Raw genomic sequence first — 20,180 nt, 5'->3', positions numbered from 1 at the left:
CACATGCACACGTATGTTTATTGTGGCATTATTCACAATAGCAAAGACTTGGAACCAACCCAAATGTCCAACAATGATAGACTGGATTAAGAAAATGTGGCACATATACACCATGGAATACTATGCAGCCATAAAAAATGATGAGTTCATGTCCTTTGTAGGGACATGGATGAAATTGGAAATCATCATTCTCAGTAAACTATCGCAAGAACAAAAAACCAAACACTGCATATTCTCACTCATAGGTGGGAATTGAACAATGAGAACACATGGACACAGGAAGAGGAACATCACACTCTGAGGACTGTTGTGGGGTGGGGGGAGGGGGGAGGGATAGCATTGGGAGATATACCTAATGCTAGATGATGAGTTAGTGGGTGCAGCGCACCAGCATGGCGCGTGTATACATATGTAACTAACCTGCACATTGTGCACATGTACCCTAAAACTTAAAGTATGATAATAATAAATTAAAAAAATTAAACATGTAAGTATAAAAAAATTAAATAAATAAATAAATAAAAATAAAATAAATTTCCATACAAATACTATATGTATTTTGTTAGATTCATTAGATCCTATGCATTTTTCTTCCTAATACATAAGGCATATTTTTAAAAAAATGTTTTCTGTTTGTTGCCAAAGAATAGAAATGCAATTGATTTTTGAATATTAAACTTACATCTAGCCATGGTATTGAATTCTTCTAATTCCTAATAATTTGTCAATTATTTTATTCTCTCTAGGTAAATATTGATACTATAATAAATTTTCCTTCTTTCTGTTTCTTTCTTTTTCCTATTATTTACTTTTCTTGCATTAGTAGGCTAGTTTGGATTTTAATAAAATGTGAAAAAGCACATTTACCTTTATCTTGATTTTAAATAGAACACTCTAAATACCTTATTATAAGACTAATGACTGCTGAAGAATTTTACTGGGTTGAGAAAACTGTTATTTCTATTGTGTTAAACGTTTTCATTATAAATGGGTGTTCAATTTTATCAATTTTATTTTCTGCATCTAATGGGATGATCATATTTTTCTCTTTTATTCTGTTAGTGTGATAATTTACATTTTTGGATTTTCCAGAAACATCTTTGGATTCCTAGAATAAGCCAGTTTTATCACAAATGGATTATCTTTATCATATATATGGCTGTTCTTGAGTTACTAATCTTCTATACTTTTGTGTGTATGGAATGTTTTTAATCTAGGTGAAATTTTGAGTCTATGCTCATGAGTAAGAATATCATTTCTCATACTATCCTTATCTGGCCTTAGCACTGAGCTTTAGATTATCTTGGAGGTTCCATTTCCCTTCTTGTAATGATTCTCATGCCTCATGGCACACACAAAGTTCACCTTTGTAAATTTCAGCATGAGCTCAATTCAATAATTACCTTGCCACCAAAAACTCAAGTCTCCCATTAAACAGTGAATTTGCTTCTATTGACATTAAACTCTAAAGTGAATCACTTAGATCTAAAAATACCGTGTTCAGGTTGTGTGTAATAAATACTTATCTTTGCCAAAGATATACAGAGCTAAAAACAGAAAATAATACCTATGGAGGCTTAAAAAATGTAAGCTGAACATTTGGTTAAATCTCAAATTTTCCCTACTTAGATTTTTTTGTTTCTTTGATATTCTTGAATTTAAAACTTAGTCAATTCATGTTCTTTCCAGTCTACTACTGAAAATGTTGAAAATGAAGACGGTAAATTTTCCTTTCAGTGCAGCCGTGGCAGAATTTTTTTGATGTTTATGGACACTTTTCTATTTATTGTCATTTTTCAATAGTTTGCAACTGAAATTCTGACCTTCTTTTGGGTTGAGTTATTAAATTGCTCAATTTTTCTGAAGTGAAAGAATTATATATTAAAAGTGTAATGTCGATATGTGAATTTCTACAAAGCCTGCATGCCTAAGGACAGGTGGCCTGGGTAAAGAGTCAAATTGGTAGAACCAATAAAGAATAATAAAAAGACAAAAAAAGCATCATGTCATTCATTCAACAACTCAGTGGACAAATCTTTCTATATTTTCACCATAAAGGATGGGAGAGTGCCTCCAACAAGGAGAAAATAGCAACTCCTTCCATTTTGTTCTCTTGTATTGTAGGTAGGAACCTACCTCCTCAACTTATAACATTTCCAGATTATCCTCTCAATATATAACATGTAAACATACAGTTCATTTCTTCTGTCACCCAGGGTGAAGTGCAGTGGGGTGATCATGGCTCACTGTAACCTTCCTGGGCTCAAGCAATCCTCCCACCTCAGCCTCCTGAGTATTTGGGATCACAGGCTCATGCCACCATGCCCAACTAGTTTTTCTATTTTTCTGTAGAGATGGGGTTTTGCCGTGTTGCCCAGGCTGGTCTCAAACTCCTGGGCTGAAGCTCTCTGTCTGCGTTGGCCTCCCAAAGTGCTGTGATTACAGGCATGAGCCACTGTGTGTGGCCCAGGATTTATTTTTTAATAGAAGTACATCACAGACCAGAGAAAAAGAATATCATCTGTCTCATATGAAGAGAATTTAGGAGTTGCACTACCTGCCTAATAACTTATTTTACTAGGAAACCATGGAGGTAATACGGGTCATCCATCTGCATATTTGGGAAGAAGCCAAACAAAAATTAGTCAGTGGCTAAGTTCAAATTAGAAGGGGCTGGGAGACCGTAAGGAAAATGTTAAAAGGACAAAAGTAATAGAGTCTAAAGTTGGAAGCAGAAGGAAAGAGAGATAGATGATGGATAGATGCAGAGGAAAGAAAAGGAGAAAGCTGGAAAGAAACTACAAACTTGAGTTATGTTGAAGGGAAGGTTAATTGAAGCTAAAGAGAGAAACTCAAGACAAATTTTAAAAAGCAAGGCTGTATGGATATAGCAGAATGAAACATAGAGGAAGAGTGGCCTGAAAGTTAGTTGTGAAATACGTGAGCTAACTTCTTGAAAATGATTTCTAGTCTTTGCTAAGGACTATTTCCTTACATATCTATCTACCCTAGATAGTAGCTATTTTTAAGACAGTAGCTATTTATTAACTATAAGTCATTAGCATTTTAAAGCCTATTAACCGTGTTCAGTTTATAGAAATAAAAAGTAGAATTTAAATGAACTGCATTAAAAACACTGAATCTTACCCAAAAGTTGAGTTCAGATGCTCCCAGTTTTTAAATTTTATTTCTCTTTAGAATTATTGGCTAAAATGCACATAAGGGAAAATGAAACAATTCAATTCAATTAACATTTATATTTTGTATATATGGTACATTTCAAAAATTACATAGCCACCCTGTTCCATCTCACCTATCACCAGCCATTTTCCTCCTTAACTGTTTATTTTTCAAATTTTGGATATAGCAAGTCCTTGAGGTGAGAGTTAAATCATTTGTGTGTCAAAAAGCTGCCTCTTGAATCAAGTTATTTCCTCACTTAGATACCCTGGCCATTTTCTGCAGGATAATTCCTCTACAAAGGTAAATGGTATGTGAGCAAATGACAGCATCCATGCAAGTCTGTATGTGAGTTATCCAGCAACATTAGTGAACTAAACTAACATGAAAATCCTTCCTCTCCAAACTGCCAAATAAAATATTTAAATATGTTTTAAAAATGTATACTCTTGTGAAAGAGAAGGAACTTCTGATGCTAGAAAAAAGGTGAATTTTTAAAAATACAATATTAATTAGCAGAGAACCACCACCCCTGGCAGTCTTTATAAAGGCCTGCAGAATAAGGTCACAATTATAGGCTTGTATTGTAAAGGGAGGGTGGCAGAAGAGGCCTTGGGTCTATGCAAGGTAAGAAGATGGAATTGAGACTAATACATAAAGCTAGGGTCCTCAAAACTATACCTGCAGTGCTATGGACTGAGTATTTGTGTCTACCTCAAATTCATAGACTGAATCTTTAATCCTCAGTGTTATGGTGTTTGGAGGGTGGGCCTCTGGGAAGTAATTGAGTCATGAGGGTGAAACTCTCATGAATGGGATTAGTGTGCCCATATTACAAGAGACTAGAGAGTTGATGTCTCTCTCTACCATGTGAGGACACAGAAAAAGGCATCTGACTGCAAACCATAAAAAGGGCTTTCACCAAGAACCAAATCAGCTGGGACCTTGATTTTTGAACTGCTCAGCCTCCAGAACTGTGAGAAATAAATTCCTGTTGTTTAAGCCATCCTGTCTGTGATAAATTTGTTGTTAACAGCCCAAACTGACTAAGACACACAGTGACTAAGAATACTTCACCTACCATCTCTACAAGTTGATAGGTTATTTGTTTATTCCCAAGTTTGGGGTGAAAACAGTGCTCTCATGAGAAGCTGAATTCTTGGACTTGCATATTATTTAGATTTAGATTCAAAATATCATTTAGTTGGTGTAGAAATTCCCAGAGTGAGCCAGGATTACTAAACTTCCAATAGGAAAATATAAATGTATCAGATTATTCATTGCAACATTGTTTGTAAATGCAAAATTTAGGAAACAACCTAAATGCCCAGACATAGGAGAGTGACTGAATTACAGTAAATCCACAGTAGAACACTAGGAAACTACCAGAAATAATGAGGAAAATCTCTATGAACTGACATCCAGGATATGTTGTTAAATGCAAAAAAAAATGTGCAAAAGTCTATCTTTAATATAACAAGAGGAGATATAAAAAATACACATATAACAGTTATTAGTACTCAAAAAAGCCCAACTAAATGGGTCAACCAGAAAACTAATGAGATTTCTTATCTACAAGGAATAGGCAGTAACAGAGTGAAAAGAAAGGTGGAGAGAATGGGCTGGAAGGAATAGTGGGGAATATTTTCTGAGTATAATTTTATTTTTATTTTTATTTTATTTATTTATTTATTTATTTTTTTTTTTTTTTTTGAGACGGAGTCTCACTCTGTCACCCAGGCTGGAGTGCAGTGGCGTATCTCGGCTCACTGCAAGCTCCGCCTCCCGGGTTCATGCCATTCTCCTGCCTCAGCCTCCCGAGTAGCTGGGACTACAGGCGCCCGCCATCATGCCTGGCTAATTTTCTGTATTTTTAGTAGAGACGGGGTTTCACCGTGTTAGCCAGGATGGTCTCGATCTCCTGACCTCGTGATCCGCCCGCCTCGGCCTCCCAAAGTGCTAGGATTATAGGCATGGGCCACTGCGCCCGGCTTAAATAAATAAATAAATAAATAAATAAATAAATATATATATATGTATTTTTTTTAGTAGGGAATATTTTCTGAGTATAATTATATTTCTTCCTCATTGAAACATGGTTATGTTTCACCCAAAGTAACTAAAATCAATCAGAATGAAACTTCTGCTTCTGTCGAAGTTTGCATAACAGGAACCACATTTACTTTCTCACCCTAAAAAACTAAAATACCAAGCAAAATAGATTATAGAGACAACTATGAACAATTATATGCCAACAAATTAGATAATTTATAAGAAATAAATTTCTAGAAACATACAAGCTACGAAGAGTAAATTATGAAAACACGAAAAACTCAACAGACCTATAACTAATAAGGATATTAAATCAGTAATAAAAATTTTCTCAACAAAGGAAAACCTCAAACCAGATGGCTTTACTGGAGAATTCTATGAAACATTTAAATAAGAATTCACACCAATCCTTCTCAAGCTCTTCCAAAAAACTGAAGAGAACACTTCTATACACATTTTATGAAGCCAGCATTACTCTGATACCAAATCCAGAAAAAGATACTACAAGAAAACTGCAGGCCAGTAGTATCTCTGATGAATACAGCAAAAAAAAAAAAAAAAAAAACCACACAAATATTTCTATTAAAAATGAGCAAAGGACTTGAATAAACATTTCCTAAAAGAATAAATACAAATGTCCAACAGGTATTTAAAATGATGTTCAACATCACTTATCATCAGGGAAATGTAAATCAAAACCACAATGAGATAGTACCTCAAACATGTTAGGATGGCCATTGTAAAACAAAACAAACAAAAACTAAACCAGAAGTAACAAGTCTTGGCAAAAATGTAGAAAAATTGGAATGCTTATGCACTGTTGGTGGGAATATAAAATAGTGCAGCCAAAGGGCACATCAGGTAGTCTACAGAGAAGAGTTTGCTTCAGAGTGCAGCAATATTAGCCATAAACTAACCACTACTTTAATTCCAGCTAACAAATCTTAAAAGCAAGACCCGAAAAGATCAGCCTATGTTCAAGTAACTTAACTGCATCACAGAAAAAAGCTCAAGAATAGCTATCAGAATAAGAAAATATCCAGCAGCTAAGAAGGTAAAATTCACAAAGCCTGGCATCAAAGTAAACATTCCAAGCATGCAAACACTCAAGAAAACACAACTACGATATGAGGAGAAGTAACAATTAATTGAAACTGACACAGATGACAGAATTAGCAGGTGGAGGCACTGGGGCAGTTACTATAACTGTATTACACATGGTGAAGAAGTGGTAACAGAGAGAGAACATGTTAACTAGAGACACAAAAATACTTCAAAGATCCAAAATGAACTTCTAGATATGAAAACTACAATGACTTAAATGAGAAATACACTGGATGTGATTAACAACAGGTTAGATACTGCAGAAAAACAACTAGTGAACTCTTGAAGACACAGCAATAGTAACTATCCAAAATTAAATAAAGAACAAAAATAAACATAGGCTCCATGAACCACTGAACAATTTCAAGCAGCCCAATATGCATGTAATGAGAGTCCCTAAATGAAAGTGAGGTGGGGAGGCAGAAAAATATTTGAAGAAATACTGGCCAAAATTTTTCCAAATTTGATAAAAATTGTAAACCTAAAGATCTAAGAATTTCAATGAATCCTAAATACAAGAAACATAAAGAAAGCTATAGTAAGGCACATTATATAAACAAACTGCTCAAAATCAGTGGTAAAAAGAAAATCTTATCTCTAGCTGGGAACAGCTAGAGAAGTAACATATTATTTACAGACGAAAGCTTAGGGATGTCAACAGATTTCATAAGAAAAAAATGCAAACAACAAGACAAATCAAGCAGCATCTTTTAAATTCTTAAAGAAAATTGCTGTTAACCTGCAATTCTACACCCAGGAAACATACCTTTCAAAAATGAAGGCAAAATAAAGACTTCATGACCAGGTGATTTGTACTAAAAGAAATGTTAAAGGAGGTCTTTCAGACAGCAGGAATACAGTAGGTCAATCTGGCTGTACACAAGTAAAGGGCACTGAAAATTGTAACTACGGGATAAATATATAACGTTTTAAAAATTTTGAATACTTTTAAAAGGTAATTTACTGTTTAAATAAAAACAAAAATTTATTGAGATTTCTATATCATATGTTTAAGTAAAATGTATGATAATAACATGAAATAAATTTAAAAATGCACTTTATCAAAATATGTGGGATGCTGATAAAGCAGTGCTTTAAGAAAAGTTTATAACACTAAACACCTGTGTTTAAAAAAAAAAACAAAAAACAAGAAAGGTCTCAAGTCAATGACCTTGCTTTATACCTTTAAAAAAAAAACCTAGAAAAAAAGGAGAGCAAAACCCAAAGTAAGCAGAAGAAATGAGGTAATAAAGATTGAGTAGAAATCAATGAAACAGAAAACAAAAACAGTACAGCAAATCAATGAAACCAAAAGCTGATTCCTTGAGAAAATTAATAAAATTGATATACCTCTAACCAGACTGATCAGAAAAAAAAAAAATAGAACACAAACATCTAATACCAGGAATGAAAGAAGAACTATCACTACAGATACTATAGATGCATAAAAGAAAGAAAATATTATGCCTTTGTCAATAAATTTGACATCATAAATAAAATGTAAAAATTCCTTGAAAGATACAACCAAAGTTCACTCAAGAGGAAATGGATAAAACGAATAGCCTTATACCTTATTAATGAAATGGAACTTGTAGTTAAAAACATTCCTACAAAGAAAGTCCTAAATGGTTTCAGTGGTAAATTATACCAAATATTTAGGGAAGAAATAATAATGGTTTTACATAAATTCTTCAGAAAACTGGAGATGAGAGAACACGTCACAACTCATTTTATGAGACCAGCATTGCCATGAAACAAAAAAAAGACAAAAATGTCATAAGAAAACTATAAACCAATTATTGTCATGAACTTAGGTGCAAAAATTATGAACACAATTTTAGAAAGCTGTATCCAACAAAAAATAATAATACAGCATGACCAAAATGAGGTCTATTCAAGGAATGCAAAGATGCTATAACATTTGAAAATCAACCAATATAATGCAGCACATTAACAAAACAGAAAAGAGAAACTATATGATTCTAACACATCTTCAAAATTCATTTTTGAAAAAACTCAGCAAACTGAACAGAAGGGAACTTCTTCAACCTGATAAAGGGCTTCTCTGAAAAATCCTATAGCTAACACTGTTACTTAAGGATGAAAGATTGAATAATTAAACTAAACTTATATTTCAAAATGAGCCATTTAAAATAAGACATTTAAAAATACTAAAATATGTGAAAGAATGACAGAAATCAAAATTAGAAAAACTGAGAAATGAGCTGACAGAAATCAAAGAATTTGAAATAAAACAATAATTTCAGACACAAAAATTAAAGTAGAAGGAATACGAGGAAATGAACATAATAATAATGCCTTAAGAGCTATAAAAGGTGAAGAGAAGAAACCTTTAGCAATAAAAAAAAAGATAAAAGTATTCAAGAGAAAGTGATATGTTTATAACATATCAAAACTTATAACACTTTTAACAGCAACCCTTTTGGACAGAAGTAAAACAAGTACTCAACACCAAAAATAAAAGAGATGGCCAGGTGTGGTGGCTCACACCTGTAATCCCAGCACTTTGGGAGGCAGAGGAGGGTGGATCATCTGAGGTCAGGAGTTCGAGACCAGCCTGGCCAACATGGTGAAACCTCATCTCTACTAAAAATACAAAAATTAGCTGGGCGTGGTGGCGGGCACCTGTAATCCCAGCTACTCAGGAGGCTGAGGCAAAAGAATCACTTGAACCCAGGAGTTGGAGGTTGCAGTGAGCCAAGATTGCACCATTGCACTCCAGCCTGGGCAACAAGAGCAAAACTCCATCTCAAAAAAAAAAAAAAAAAAAGAAACGAAAAAGAAAAAAAGAAAAGAAAGAAAAAGTAAAAATAAAAGAGACAAGAATTTTACATAGAGCCAACTTCACTTTCAAGTAAAAGGCGACAAAACAAACTGTGACAAACACATCAGAATTGAAGAAATTATCTTGTAGAACAAGACTATAATAACCAAGATAACTAGGAGAAACGACATAAAGACTGGTGATAAATAAATGTATATTTGTTCACATAAAAACATGAAATAAGATTTATAAGGCAGAAAGTACAGTATGCAATACTCTATGTTCTGGCAATACAGATACAGAATTAGTTTAAAAAAAAATGGGCGAAGAGAGCCGGGCATGGTGGCTCACGCCTGTAATCCCAGCACTTTGGGAGGCCAAGGCAGGTGAATCACGAGGTCAGGAGATAGAGACCATCCTGGCTAACACGGTGAAACCCCGTCTCTACTAAAAATACAAAAATTAGCCAGGCGTGGTGGTGGGTGCCTGTGGTCCCAGCTACTCGGGTGGCTGAGGCAGGAGAATGGCATGAACCCTGGAGGCAGAGCTTACAGTGAGCCGAGTTCGCGCCACTGCACTGCAGCCTGGGTGACAGAGCGAGACTCCATCTCAAAAAAAAAAAAAAAAAAAAAAAATTGGGTGAAGAGAACGAAAGAAGGATATGCAAAAAATTATTTCTCATAATCTTGTGCGTGGTGCAGTATGGCAATTCTCATGCACACGCTTTGGGACAAGGCAAATGGAAATATGATATTCTATCATCCCCTGGCTTCTTGAGACTCAAGAGAAACAAAAAAACAAATACAGGATAGAAAGAGTTAAGTAAAAACTCTATATTCTTGAATTTGATTTGGAAATATCTATCAGAACTTGTGAGCTAGTTTAGCATAAATGCATGCACACACACACATATTTTCATGGTAGATTTTTAAAGAAAGAGAGAGAGCCTGCAACCTATAATATTTCCTAGCTCTGCCCACTAATAAGGCCTAGAAACAATGACCTACTCAGTAGCAATGAGCATCCTTGGGTCCCAGACAGCGGTCTTAAAACACCATTTCCCCAGTAAAGGCAAGGAGGGTGCCTTGCAGGAATGGCTTCCTCCAGGTTTTGGGCAGGAGTACACAAGAGAGACCTGGAAAAACTTGTCATATATGACACAAGTATGCTATCAGACCACGAGTGTCATGTCAGAGAACTTAGGAGAAACCTAAAGAGGCTCCCCTGGTCAACAAAGAAACAATCTGAGAATGAGTAAAGATATTAATTTCAATTAACTTGAAATACATAAAAAATGTTTAAATCTCTATGTTCCTAATGAAACCTAAACACATACATACACAGCCCAAAGAGCCCACATTTGGAAGATGACAGGGAATCAATTATTTTTAAAACTTGCAAATAAAGAGGTAAATCAACACTTACTTTACTTTTCCTAAATGAACTTTAGATGATGGATTAGAATGTGACCACTTTGCAATCCCTATTGAATTAACAGATCCATCATAAGGCACTGATGGCTAGTACCATAAAGAGAGACATTATGTGCCTTTTAATGAAGGAACAATACTATAGACTTGCCAAAGTGATCAAGCCTGAAGCAATCCAAGTTTCAGATCCAATTTCTAATATATTAAGTTATACCATGAGACAAAGGAACATGCTTAGCTACACCACAAGAACTCAAAAAGCAAAATCTGGACCATGAAATCCTCCACATGTTCTATGACTCCGGTTCCTCAACAAATAAATTTCATGAGGATAAAACCAGGCAGATATGCAGGAAACTTGTAGCTAAAAAGAGAAACTTAAGTAATGAAACTATAAAGGAATGCTGGAAAGTTACTATCATAGCAGTCAAGACAGTCATTATCGTTTTAGGGCAGTACAAGGGAGTGCTTTGGGACAGGTCACATGGAGGCTTCTACACTCATTTAGAAAGTTATAATTTTGATATAATGGTAGTTTAAGAATGTTTGCCACATAATACATAACACAGTCAGCCCTCCACATCCATGGGTTCCAATTGCTGCAGACTCAACCAACAGCAGATAGAAAATATTTGAAATAATAATAATAATAATAATACCGTTTAAAAAGTACAAATAAAAAACAATATAGTATATAACTATTTGCATAGTATTTATATTGCATTGGACGTTACAAGTAACCTAGAGATGATTTAAAATATATAGGAATATGTGCATAGATTATATGCAAATAACATACCATTTTACATGAGAAACTTGAACATCTGCAGATTTTAGTATCCACAAGGGTTGGGGGTGTCCTGGAATCAATCCCTGCAGACACAGAGGGGAGACTGTACTTATCAGCATTAGCCAGCACTAAGTCAGCACACAAAACATTTCCTTTATGCAGTTTTTATCTGTACTATATTTCAATATAAAAATGTTTTCATTAAAAGAGGTAGATGAGCACACTATTAGGAGTCCTCTACTCTGTAATAGTGGAATAGTTTGACAAAATGTTGGAAAGAAAGAGCATTTTTGTGGGGAGAGAAAGAGGAGGGATTAATTACTATGAGGGAAAAAGGATATGGAAAGCAAAAATGTTAAAACATAAAGGGCAATCCTGAAAGATTAAATCACTGCACCATACATGGAAAAGTGCCATATTTTGGCATTACTGTAGTTGGTATCATTTCTGATCAGTGTGGAGAAGGGAGGTAGAGGAGAATATTCTAGGTTCTGGCTTATAGATATCAGAAATATGACAACAATGTAATAGAACTGATTTACTAAACCACCCTTCCAAACACATAACCAAATGAGTGTCATTCCATGTAGTTCCTGTGAGGAGACTACACACTTATTCTAATTATCTTGCTGTTGCTCAAAGTAGTTTGGAACTACACTTTCTAAACTGCCTTCAGAAATAATTTAGTTATAGGTGCAAAATAATTGGTCTTATGACTTTACTGTCACACCATCATTTGAGCAAGATCTGTATTACCCAGTGCAATCACACAAAATATTCACAAAATTTTGGTCATTTCCAAAAATCAAATCCATTCTTGAAAGGCAAAGATTTGCCACCAGTGAAGACATTCTAAAGAATGTGCCATATCTGCAAAGGAAACTCTGAGGAGTTCCAAAAATGTTCTGGGCAATGGCAATGTCACTGCAATGAGTACTTAACCTCCTTAAGTGACTTAGGAGAAAATAAGTCATTTTTATCATAAAATGGGATATGTTTAAAGTAAGTCTTATTACTTTATGATAATTTTTAAATATTTACCTGGGCACTGTCTTAAAAAGAAACACTTCATACTGTAATATTTTTCAAGGATAAGATAGATAAAAAGGTTTCCTTGGGAAGAACTGTGTCATGTTGAATGATAATCAGGAAAGGGCCTATTTATTCTCTTATACCTGTTTTAGACAGGAAAACATGCCATTTGGTAAGTTAAAAAAACCCAACTTTATGAACTAAACACTTACCCACGTCATTAACAATGACAAAAAATAATAAGAAGTACATTAAATTTCCAAACATCAAAATGAAACTAAGGATAACTGAAATCTGAAAAAAAGTGAAAAAAATACAATTAATGGTTATTACACATATTGGCATAATGCATACTTTGTAGGTATATAGCCATTTCTAATGCAAATTTATTTGTATAAAGATGAATGACTCTTGGCCAAATGATAATAGAATTTCAAGTCACTGCTAGATTCTAAGTATTAAAATTCAAGACTATAAACTCTATCTGGCAGAATTTAACTTTTTCTCCATCTGCTACTTGGAACAATGAAAAATAAGTCTATGATTTCTATTGTTTTATCAATGGAGTAATATAACAAGAAAGACTTAGTTATAAATACCAGTTTTACTAATCTTATTTTTGTTAGACTTCAGGACTTCTATTATTTATGAAGCTTTACTAGCTTTTTTTTAATTATTATTATACTTTAAGTTTTACGGTACATGTGCACAATGTGCAGGTTAGTTATATATGTATACATGTGCCATGCTGGTGTGCTGCACCCATTAACTCATCATTTAGCATTAGGTATATCTCCTAATGCTATCCCTCCCCCCTCCCCCAACCCCACAACAGTCCCCAGAGTGTGATGTTTCCCTTCCTTTGTCCATGTGTTCTCATTGTTCAGTTCCCACCTATGAGTGAGAACAGGTGGTGTTTGGTTTTTTGTTCTTGCGATAGTTTACTGAGAATGATGATTTCCAATTTCATCCATGTCCCTACAAAGGACATGAATTCATCATTTTTTATGGCTGCATAGTATTCCATGGTGTATATGTGCCACATTTTCTTAATCCAGTCTATCATTGTTGGACATTTGGGTTGGTTCCAAGTCTTTGCTATTGTGAATAATGCCACAATAAACATACATGTGCATGTGTGTTTATAGCAGCATGATTTATAGTCCTTTGGGTATATACCCAGTATGTTTTTAAGGAAGCTATGTTTGGGATCTAAGCCAAAAACAAAATTGCAAGAATATAAAATTTCAGTTAGAGTGTCATATTCAGGCAAAATGCTAAAAATCTCATGTCCGAGAAAGAAAAGGCAGTTTTAAAAGTAGTAATAATAATAAATAAAACATACAAATAAAAGTTTTAGAGAGTTAAACACATCTACAGTCTAGTTGAAAGTACAATGTGTTATAACATGACATCTATAATACACATTTCCAGTTTTCCTTCTGGATATCACCAATACCATATGTATTAAATCTTACCAAAGAGGAGGTACTCTATAAAACAGAATCACTTCGATTTTATAAACTCTGAGAACCTATCTTAATATTTGACTTACATATATTAAAAATGTTACCATGTTCATATAAATGATCTTCTGAAATTTGCTTCGTTTAATGTATCCCACAACATACATGGGAAATAATGATGCTATCTGAAATAATATAAAAAAGCAAAAGTGAAAAAAAGTATAGAAAACTAACACTTTATTATTCACAGGCAAAGTAAATACAAGAGGAGGGCTACAGTTCTAATAACGGTAAGCAAAGGAATTTGAACCAACCTTCCCACTAAGAACTAGAATGGCTAGGAAAAATATAAATATATAAATAAACATATTTTTAAAATATGCACAAAAGCCACAGATTATTAACAAAGCAAATGAGGAATTAAAAAGATAGATGGCAATCTATACCAATGAGCATGATATTTTGGGCCACTTTTCTCCCAGAGGTATCTGCCAATTTCAACAGAGGCAGATGCCTGCCAGCTGAGAGGCAGTTGGGAGACCAACAAGCTGAGCAGGTATTTCAGCAGATTCAGCAGTCAGAGTGCACCAAGAAGGGTGCTTTAGTTTGGAGCTTCAAAAGGCCATACTATAATAGTGAACCAGAAATCAAGCAGCCCTGAGAAAGACTGAAACCCATCTATGGATCATCTCAATCTGATTGCATGAAGGTGGTTCAAGATTTATTAGTGCTTTTTACTTGCCTCTCCAATTTTTCATGTGTAATGTCCAGCACCAAATCAAAAATAACCCAGCATAGATGGAGATAAGACACTATCACTAACACAATAGAAACAGAGCCACAAAAGATTTAGATCAGGGATTAGCACATTTGTTATATAAAAGGCCAGATAATAAATATGTTAGGCTTTGTTGGTCACATACAGTCTCTTGTATATTCTTTTTCTATTTTTGTTCTATAACCCTTTAAATATATAAAAACTATTCTTAGCTTGGAGATCACTCAAACACTTGTCTGGCATAATCAGATATGTCTTTAGTTTTGCTTCAAATGCTCAAGGAAATAACTGATAGGATTGAAAATTCCAGGAGAGCACAGAAGTCATAAAAAAAAAAAATTGGGCCAGGCATGGTGGCTTACACCTATAATCCCAGCATTTTGGGAGGCCAAGATAGGAGGACTGCTTGAACCCAGGAGTTCAAGAGCAGCCTGGGCAAGAGGTGATACCTCATCTCTACAAAAAATTAAAAAATTAGCCAGGTGTGATGGCACAATGAACTAATTTTAACCTTAATCTATGAAAAACACAATAAAGAATAAATCTTAATGTACTCCCAGAAAATAACAAATAACATTGAATTATCCCTCTGTAAGCATGAAATGCACACATACAAACAAAACTATATACAATAGTAAAGAAAAATAAAAGCCTAGTATATATCCAGAGAATGTCTAGAAAATCATTACAGCAATATCAAACTTACTCAATAGCTTCTTCTTCTTCTCCTTCTCCTTCTCCTTCTTTTTCTTCTTTTTTGAAACTGAGTCTCACTCTGTCACCCAGGCTGGAGTGCAGTGGTGCAATCTCGGTTCACTGCAACCTCCACCTTCCCCCGGATTCAAGCAATTCTCTGCCTCAGTCTCCCGAGTAGCTGAAATTACAGGTGCCCACCACCATGCCCGGCTAATTTTTTTGTATTTTTAGTAGAGACAGGGTTTCACCATCTTGGCCAGGCTGGTCTTGAACTCCTGACTTCGTGATCCACCCGCCTCAGCCTCCCAAAGTGCAAGAATTACAGGCGTGAGCCATCATGCCCGGCCCCAAAGAGCTTCTTAGTTTCATCAGTACCACTGGATTAATAAATTTGCTTGCAATGAAGTGATGCTCATTAAAAATCTATTCTACTCTGTTGGCATGTGCAAATAATGAAAACCATAGAATAATGTCTGTGTTATAACCTGAAAGGGGCCAACTATCATGAAATAAAACAGAGGGAATACTTTAAACATGCAGCACCAATTGAGCTGGGGTTATAATTTCATTCTTTGTAGGCTATTGGCAGCATGAGACTTCTTGGCAGAATTTCTCACTTCCAATATAGAATATTATTATTATCATCAGCATTTGTTATGCAGGAAGGAACTCTGATGGAAAATCTTAGTATCATGAAATTTCATCAAAATTCTCCATTTACTCTTTGCTTCCCCAATTCAGTTTCTTGGTACTAGTTACGTAGTTGCTTTGGAAACAGGATATGGGCTCAGCTCTCTTAAGCAATGATGAGCTTTATGATTAAAGCTCGCAGAAATGGTGCCAGGTAAAATTCTGCTCCACAGATAAAACAGCCAACATTTAGCTGGATTAGACACAGAACATCCTGCTGTGAAGAGTAGGATTGGCCCTTAGCATGCTGTGTAGTTTGGCACCCAGAATCATTCCCAGGACAAAAGGAAAATCTCTAGGTAGATACATACAGATATTATCTCAAACACCAAAAATAACATTTGTGAATAAAAATAATAGAAAAACTCTTTCACACGTTGAGCCTTAAAATCTGTCAAACTAATCAATACAGTAAAAGAATGTGGAATTATATTATTTCATAAAAATCATACCTTTAAGTAAACTTTATTCCCTATTTTGAAAATCTTTAAGGCATAAATGTAACCATATTTAAAAATTTCTGTGGAAACAACCAAGTACATCTTGCATTCAACTTAATTAATATATGCAAAGGAATATAAATCATTCTATTACAAAGACACATGCACCAATGTGTTCACTGCAGCACTATTCACAATAGCAAAGACATGGAATTAACCCAAATGCCCATCAGTGACAGACTGGCTAAAGAAAATGTGGTACATATACACCATGGAATACTACACAGCCATAAAAAAGGAACGAGATCAGGTCCTTTGCAGGGACATGGATGGAGCTGGAGGCCACTATCCTCAGCAACAGGAACAGAAAACCAAACACCACATGTTCTCACTTATAAGTGGTTGCTGAACAATGAGAATACATGGACACAGGGAGGGGAACAACACACACTGGGGCCTGTTGGGGGATGGGGTGGGGAGAGCATTAGGAAAAATAGCTAATGCATGCTGGGCTTAATACCTAGGTGATAGGTTGATTGGTGCAAAAACCACCATGGCATACATTTACCTATGTAACAAAGCTGTACATCCTGCACATGTACCCCAGAACTTAAAATAAAAATTAATTTAAAAAATCATCTTACCTGTGTAAAAAGAATAAACTGAGCAAATTGCCAGGGAAGCATAAAAGCAACATTGGAAAAACAGAGTGCAACGAAGGGCCTTCTATCATTGCTCAACGTCCTTAACAGAGAGAATTGATACCAATAAGTTTCACCCTAAAAATAGTCTGTCATTGAAAAGAAAGACTAATTGCAAAATGATAAAATCTAAATTATTCCATTACCTTTACTATAATACAACAAAATACAGTTAACTTTTTAAAGTATACTAAAAAGAAATTGAAATACTTCCTGCCTTGCATGAAGCAATCAAAATTAGAGTTTTAAAAATAACATTGTAATTTACCGTTAAATATTTTAAATACAAAAGCTCATTTTCCTCTACATATGCATGACATTAGAAATTTAATACTCCAGCAAGGAGGTCAGAAAATAGGACACGGCGCTGCCCCTGCACACCTCAACATGCTTCTCCTGTATGTGTAGCAACAACTTTTATATAACACCACTTTTCTGTTTCAAAAAACATTGAAGAGAAATTAAGTGCTGACAAAGTAATAAGTTAACAACTATGGGAAAAAATTTAAGGAAAAAGAACCTTAAAAAATTAAAAAATCGTTCTAGAATTCAGCTGAAGCATGTGGAAGTTTAAATTGTCCATTCTGCATTACTGAGATGTATTGGGAACCAACACCTTTTACCACAGAGAATTACAGTAACTTTTAGATATGAAAAAAGAAACACAAACATTTTACCTAAATAATAAAACTGTAACTGTTCCTTTTTTAAATGCTGTATTGGATTCTGATGAATCTTTGTACAATCATATATAAATTTTCAAAAACAAAATTCTAAATGTTCATATTGTTTACTAATGTTATCATAAAATATTCATTATGTACTTTGTAATCTTATATTTTTCAAACAAAAATTACTTTTGACTAAGATACAGAGTATAGCACATGCCCTCAATGATACAACCCTAAATGTTCTAATTAAGACATTTTATTCCATGAAACCCCTGACTGACCAGACTGATATCACTTCAAAAAAATAAAAATAACCCACCTTCCTAGGAATTAAACTGGGAATGAATAGCAAGGGGTGATGAAGAATGGGCAGCTTCCATCACCTAATCTTTGAGAGAAGACAAAGTGTAGAGCAAAGATATAGAAATCTGAATGAGGAGGAGGTTCCTAAATCCAAATTCAACCCCAGAATATACTTGTCAGGTTGGTAAGAAATCGGAAGTTAGCCTGCTCCATTCTCAAGGTTTGTGCCACCCCAGTACACTACTATTTACCACTCTTCAATTAGCTTTATCTGAGTGCCACAAATATTTGCACGGATGTGTACAGTGTTCTGTGGTTAAAGAGATAAATATGGCATGGTCCCTGTTTCCAGTGGTACTTTTAAATACATATAATTGGCCGGGCACAGTAGCTTACCCCTGTAATCCCAGCACTTGGGAGGCCGAAGTGGGCGGATTACTTGAGGTCAGGAGTTTGACACCAGCCTGGCCAACATGGCAAAACCCTGCCTCTACCAAAAATACAAAAATTAGCTGGGGGTGGTGGCGTGCACCTATAATCCCAGCTACTTGGGAGGCTGAGGCAGGAGAATCACTTGAATCCGGGAAGCAGAGTTTGCAGTGAGCCGATCGTGCCACTGCACTCCAGCCTGGGTGACAGAGCAAGACTTCATCTCTAAATAAATAAATAAATAAATAAATAAAAATTTGTAAATGTGTGGGTGATTCATAAATATACTGTTTTAAAAAACAAGGAAGAAAAACAAATGATTTTTATATAAGGCAGAATCTGCCAGGGACTAGTAGGTGAAGAATGGGGTCCTCTGGGAGTTTGGAGGAGATAGTGATCCTTATTTCATTCAGTGAGAGTTCTCATTAGTATTCCATCAAACTTATTTCTCTGATAAGGCTACTTATACTATTCTACGACTTATGGGGTTTTTGGTTCATTTCTCAGACCTCTTCAATATCTAAAATGCTTATAAATGTAATCCCTACAAAAAAAGTGTATCCAAAAAAAAAAAGTTTGAAATGAAACTGATTGTCCTGTTAGAAACATTGGTTGTTCAGAAATGCTTCATAAATATGTGAATATATGTGTACTCCTTATCCATCTAACTCCGCATTTCCCAAATTCATTTGCACACAGAACACTTTTTTCATGGCACATCCATCAAAACCACAGGTTAGAAAACAATGTCAGTGTACCTAAACTTTGAAGAGAAAATGTAATTGTTTCTCAAAAACTTTTGAATCTTGGCAAACTATATACAAACACATACCTTTTGGTTTATTAAAACATAATGTAGTTATCTAAAACCTGTAGCCTACGCTCTTAAATGGAGAGCAATTTTTACATAGCAATTTTGAATTATTTTCTTAACTCCATACTCAATTTACTTTTAAAATTACTAAAAAATGGTCTAAATTTGGTAATTACAACTTCATAGGTTGAAGTATATATATAATATATATATTTACATTTTTTTTTTAGAGGGAGTCTTGCTCTATTGCCCAGGCTGGAGTGTAGTGGCACAATCTTGGCTCACTGCAACCTCCGCCTCCCGGGTTCAATCTATTCTCCTGCCTCAGCCTCCCAAGTAGCTGGGATTACAGATGCACACCACCATACCTGGCTAATTTTTGTATTTTAGTAGAGATGGGGCTTCACCATGTTGGCCAGGCTGGTCTCGAACTCCTGACCTCAAGTGATCCGCCCACCTCGGCCTCCCAAAGTGCTGAATTGAAGTATATTTTAAGAAACTTAAATTATAATTTATTTGACTTTGTTTTATAAATCGAAGTTACCTGAGAATCAAAGTTAAAATATACATCTGAAGTACAAGGAAAGGACAGGAAAAACTTTCACGGAGAGGTGGTGTCCACATCACACGGGTGGCCTGAAATCAACAAAATGCCCACTTTACATCATATTTACTACAACAAACATACTTAAAAACCAGGGGTGAGTTTATTTTAGTAATTTTAATACTAGGCTCACTAGATCCCATTTCTGAGTGTCTGGCATAGCTTCTCAGTTTTTGAAGCTCTCTTAACGCATGAGGCCATTAAGTAGAGAGCAA

At 34.9% G+C, this 20,180-nt stretch overlaps 1 protein-coding gene across 2 annotated transcripts in view; it reads right to left on the bottom strand.

Annotated features, from left to right (window-relative positions):
• Nucleotides 1-701: 701 nt before the first annotated feature.
• The window catches only part of LOC100438739 (putative C-mannosyltransferase DPY19L2P2), a 55,602-nt gene continuing 36,123 nt past the window's right edge, over nucleotides 702-20,180 (bottom strand). Inside the window, exons 4-10 of one of the 2 annotated variants that reach the window (XM_054546765.2) lie at nucleotides 19,906-19,997; nucleotides 17,088-17,187; nucleotides 13,929-14,024; nucleotides 12,586-12,667; nucleotides 11,351-11,424; nucleotides 3,148-3,207; nucleotides 702-2,455 (exon numbers count right to left, since the gene is read on the bottom strand). In XM_054546765.2, coding sequence (XP_054402740.1) covers nucleotides 3,178-3,207; nucleotides 11,351-11,424; nucleotides 12,586-12,667; nucleotides 13,929-14,024; nucleotides 17,088-17,187; nucleotides 19,906-19,997 — 474 coding nt within the window. In that variant the 3' untranslated portion in view covers nucleotides 702-2,455; nucleotides 3,148-3,177. The remainder of the gene's footprint in view (nucleotides 2,456-3,147; nucleotides 3,208-11,350; nucleotides 11,425-12,585; nucleotides 12,668-13,928; nucleotides 14,025-17,087; nucleotides 17,188-19,905; nucleotides 19,998-20,180) is intronic. The other variant, XM_054546766.2, reaches the window with a different exon arrangement.

The sequence above is a fragment of the Pongo abelii genome, chromosome 6 (genome assembly GCF_028885655.2).
Source record: "Pongo abelii isolate AG06213 chromosome 6, NHGRI_mPonAbe1-v2.0_pri, whole genome shotgun sequence".
NCBI lineage: Eukaryota > Metazoa > Chordata > Mammalia > Primates > Hominidae > Pongo > Pongo abelii.
The sequence above is the reverse complement of the archived record's forward strand: the minus strand, read 5'-3'. Positions and strand labels throughout refer to the sequence as shown.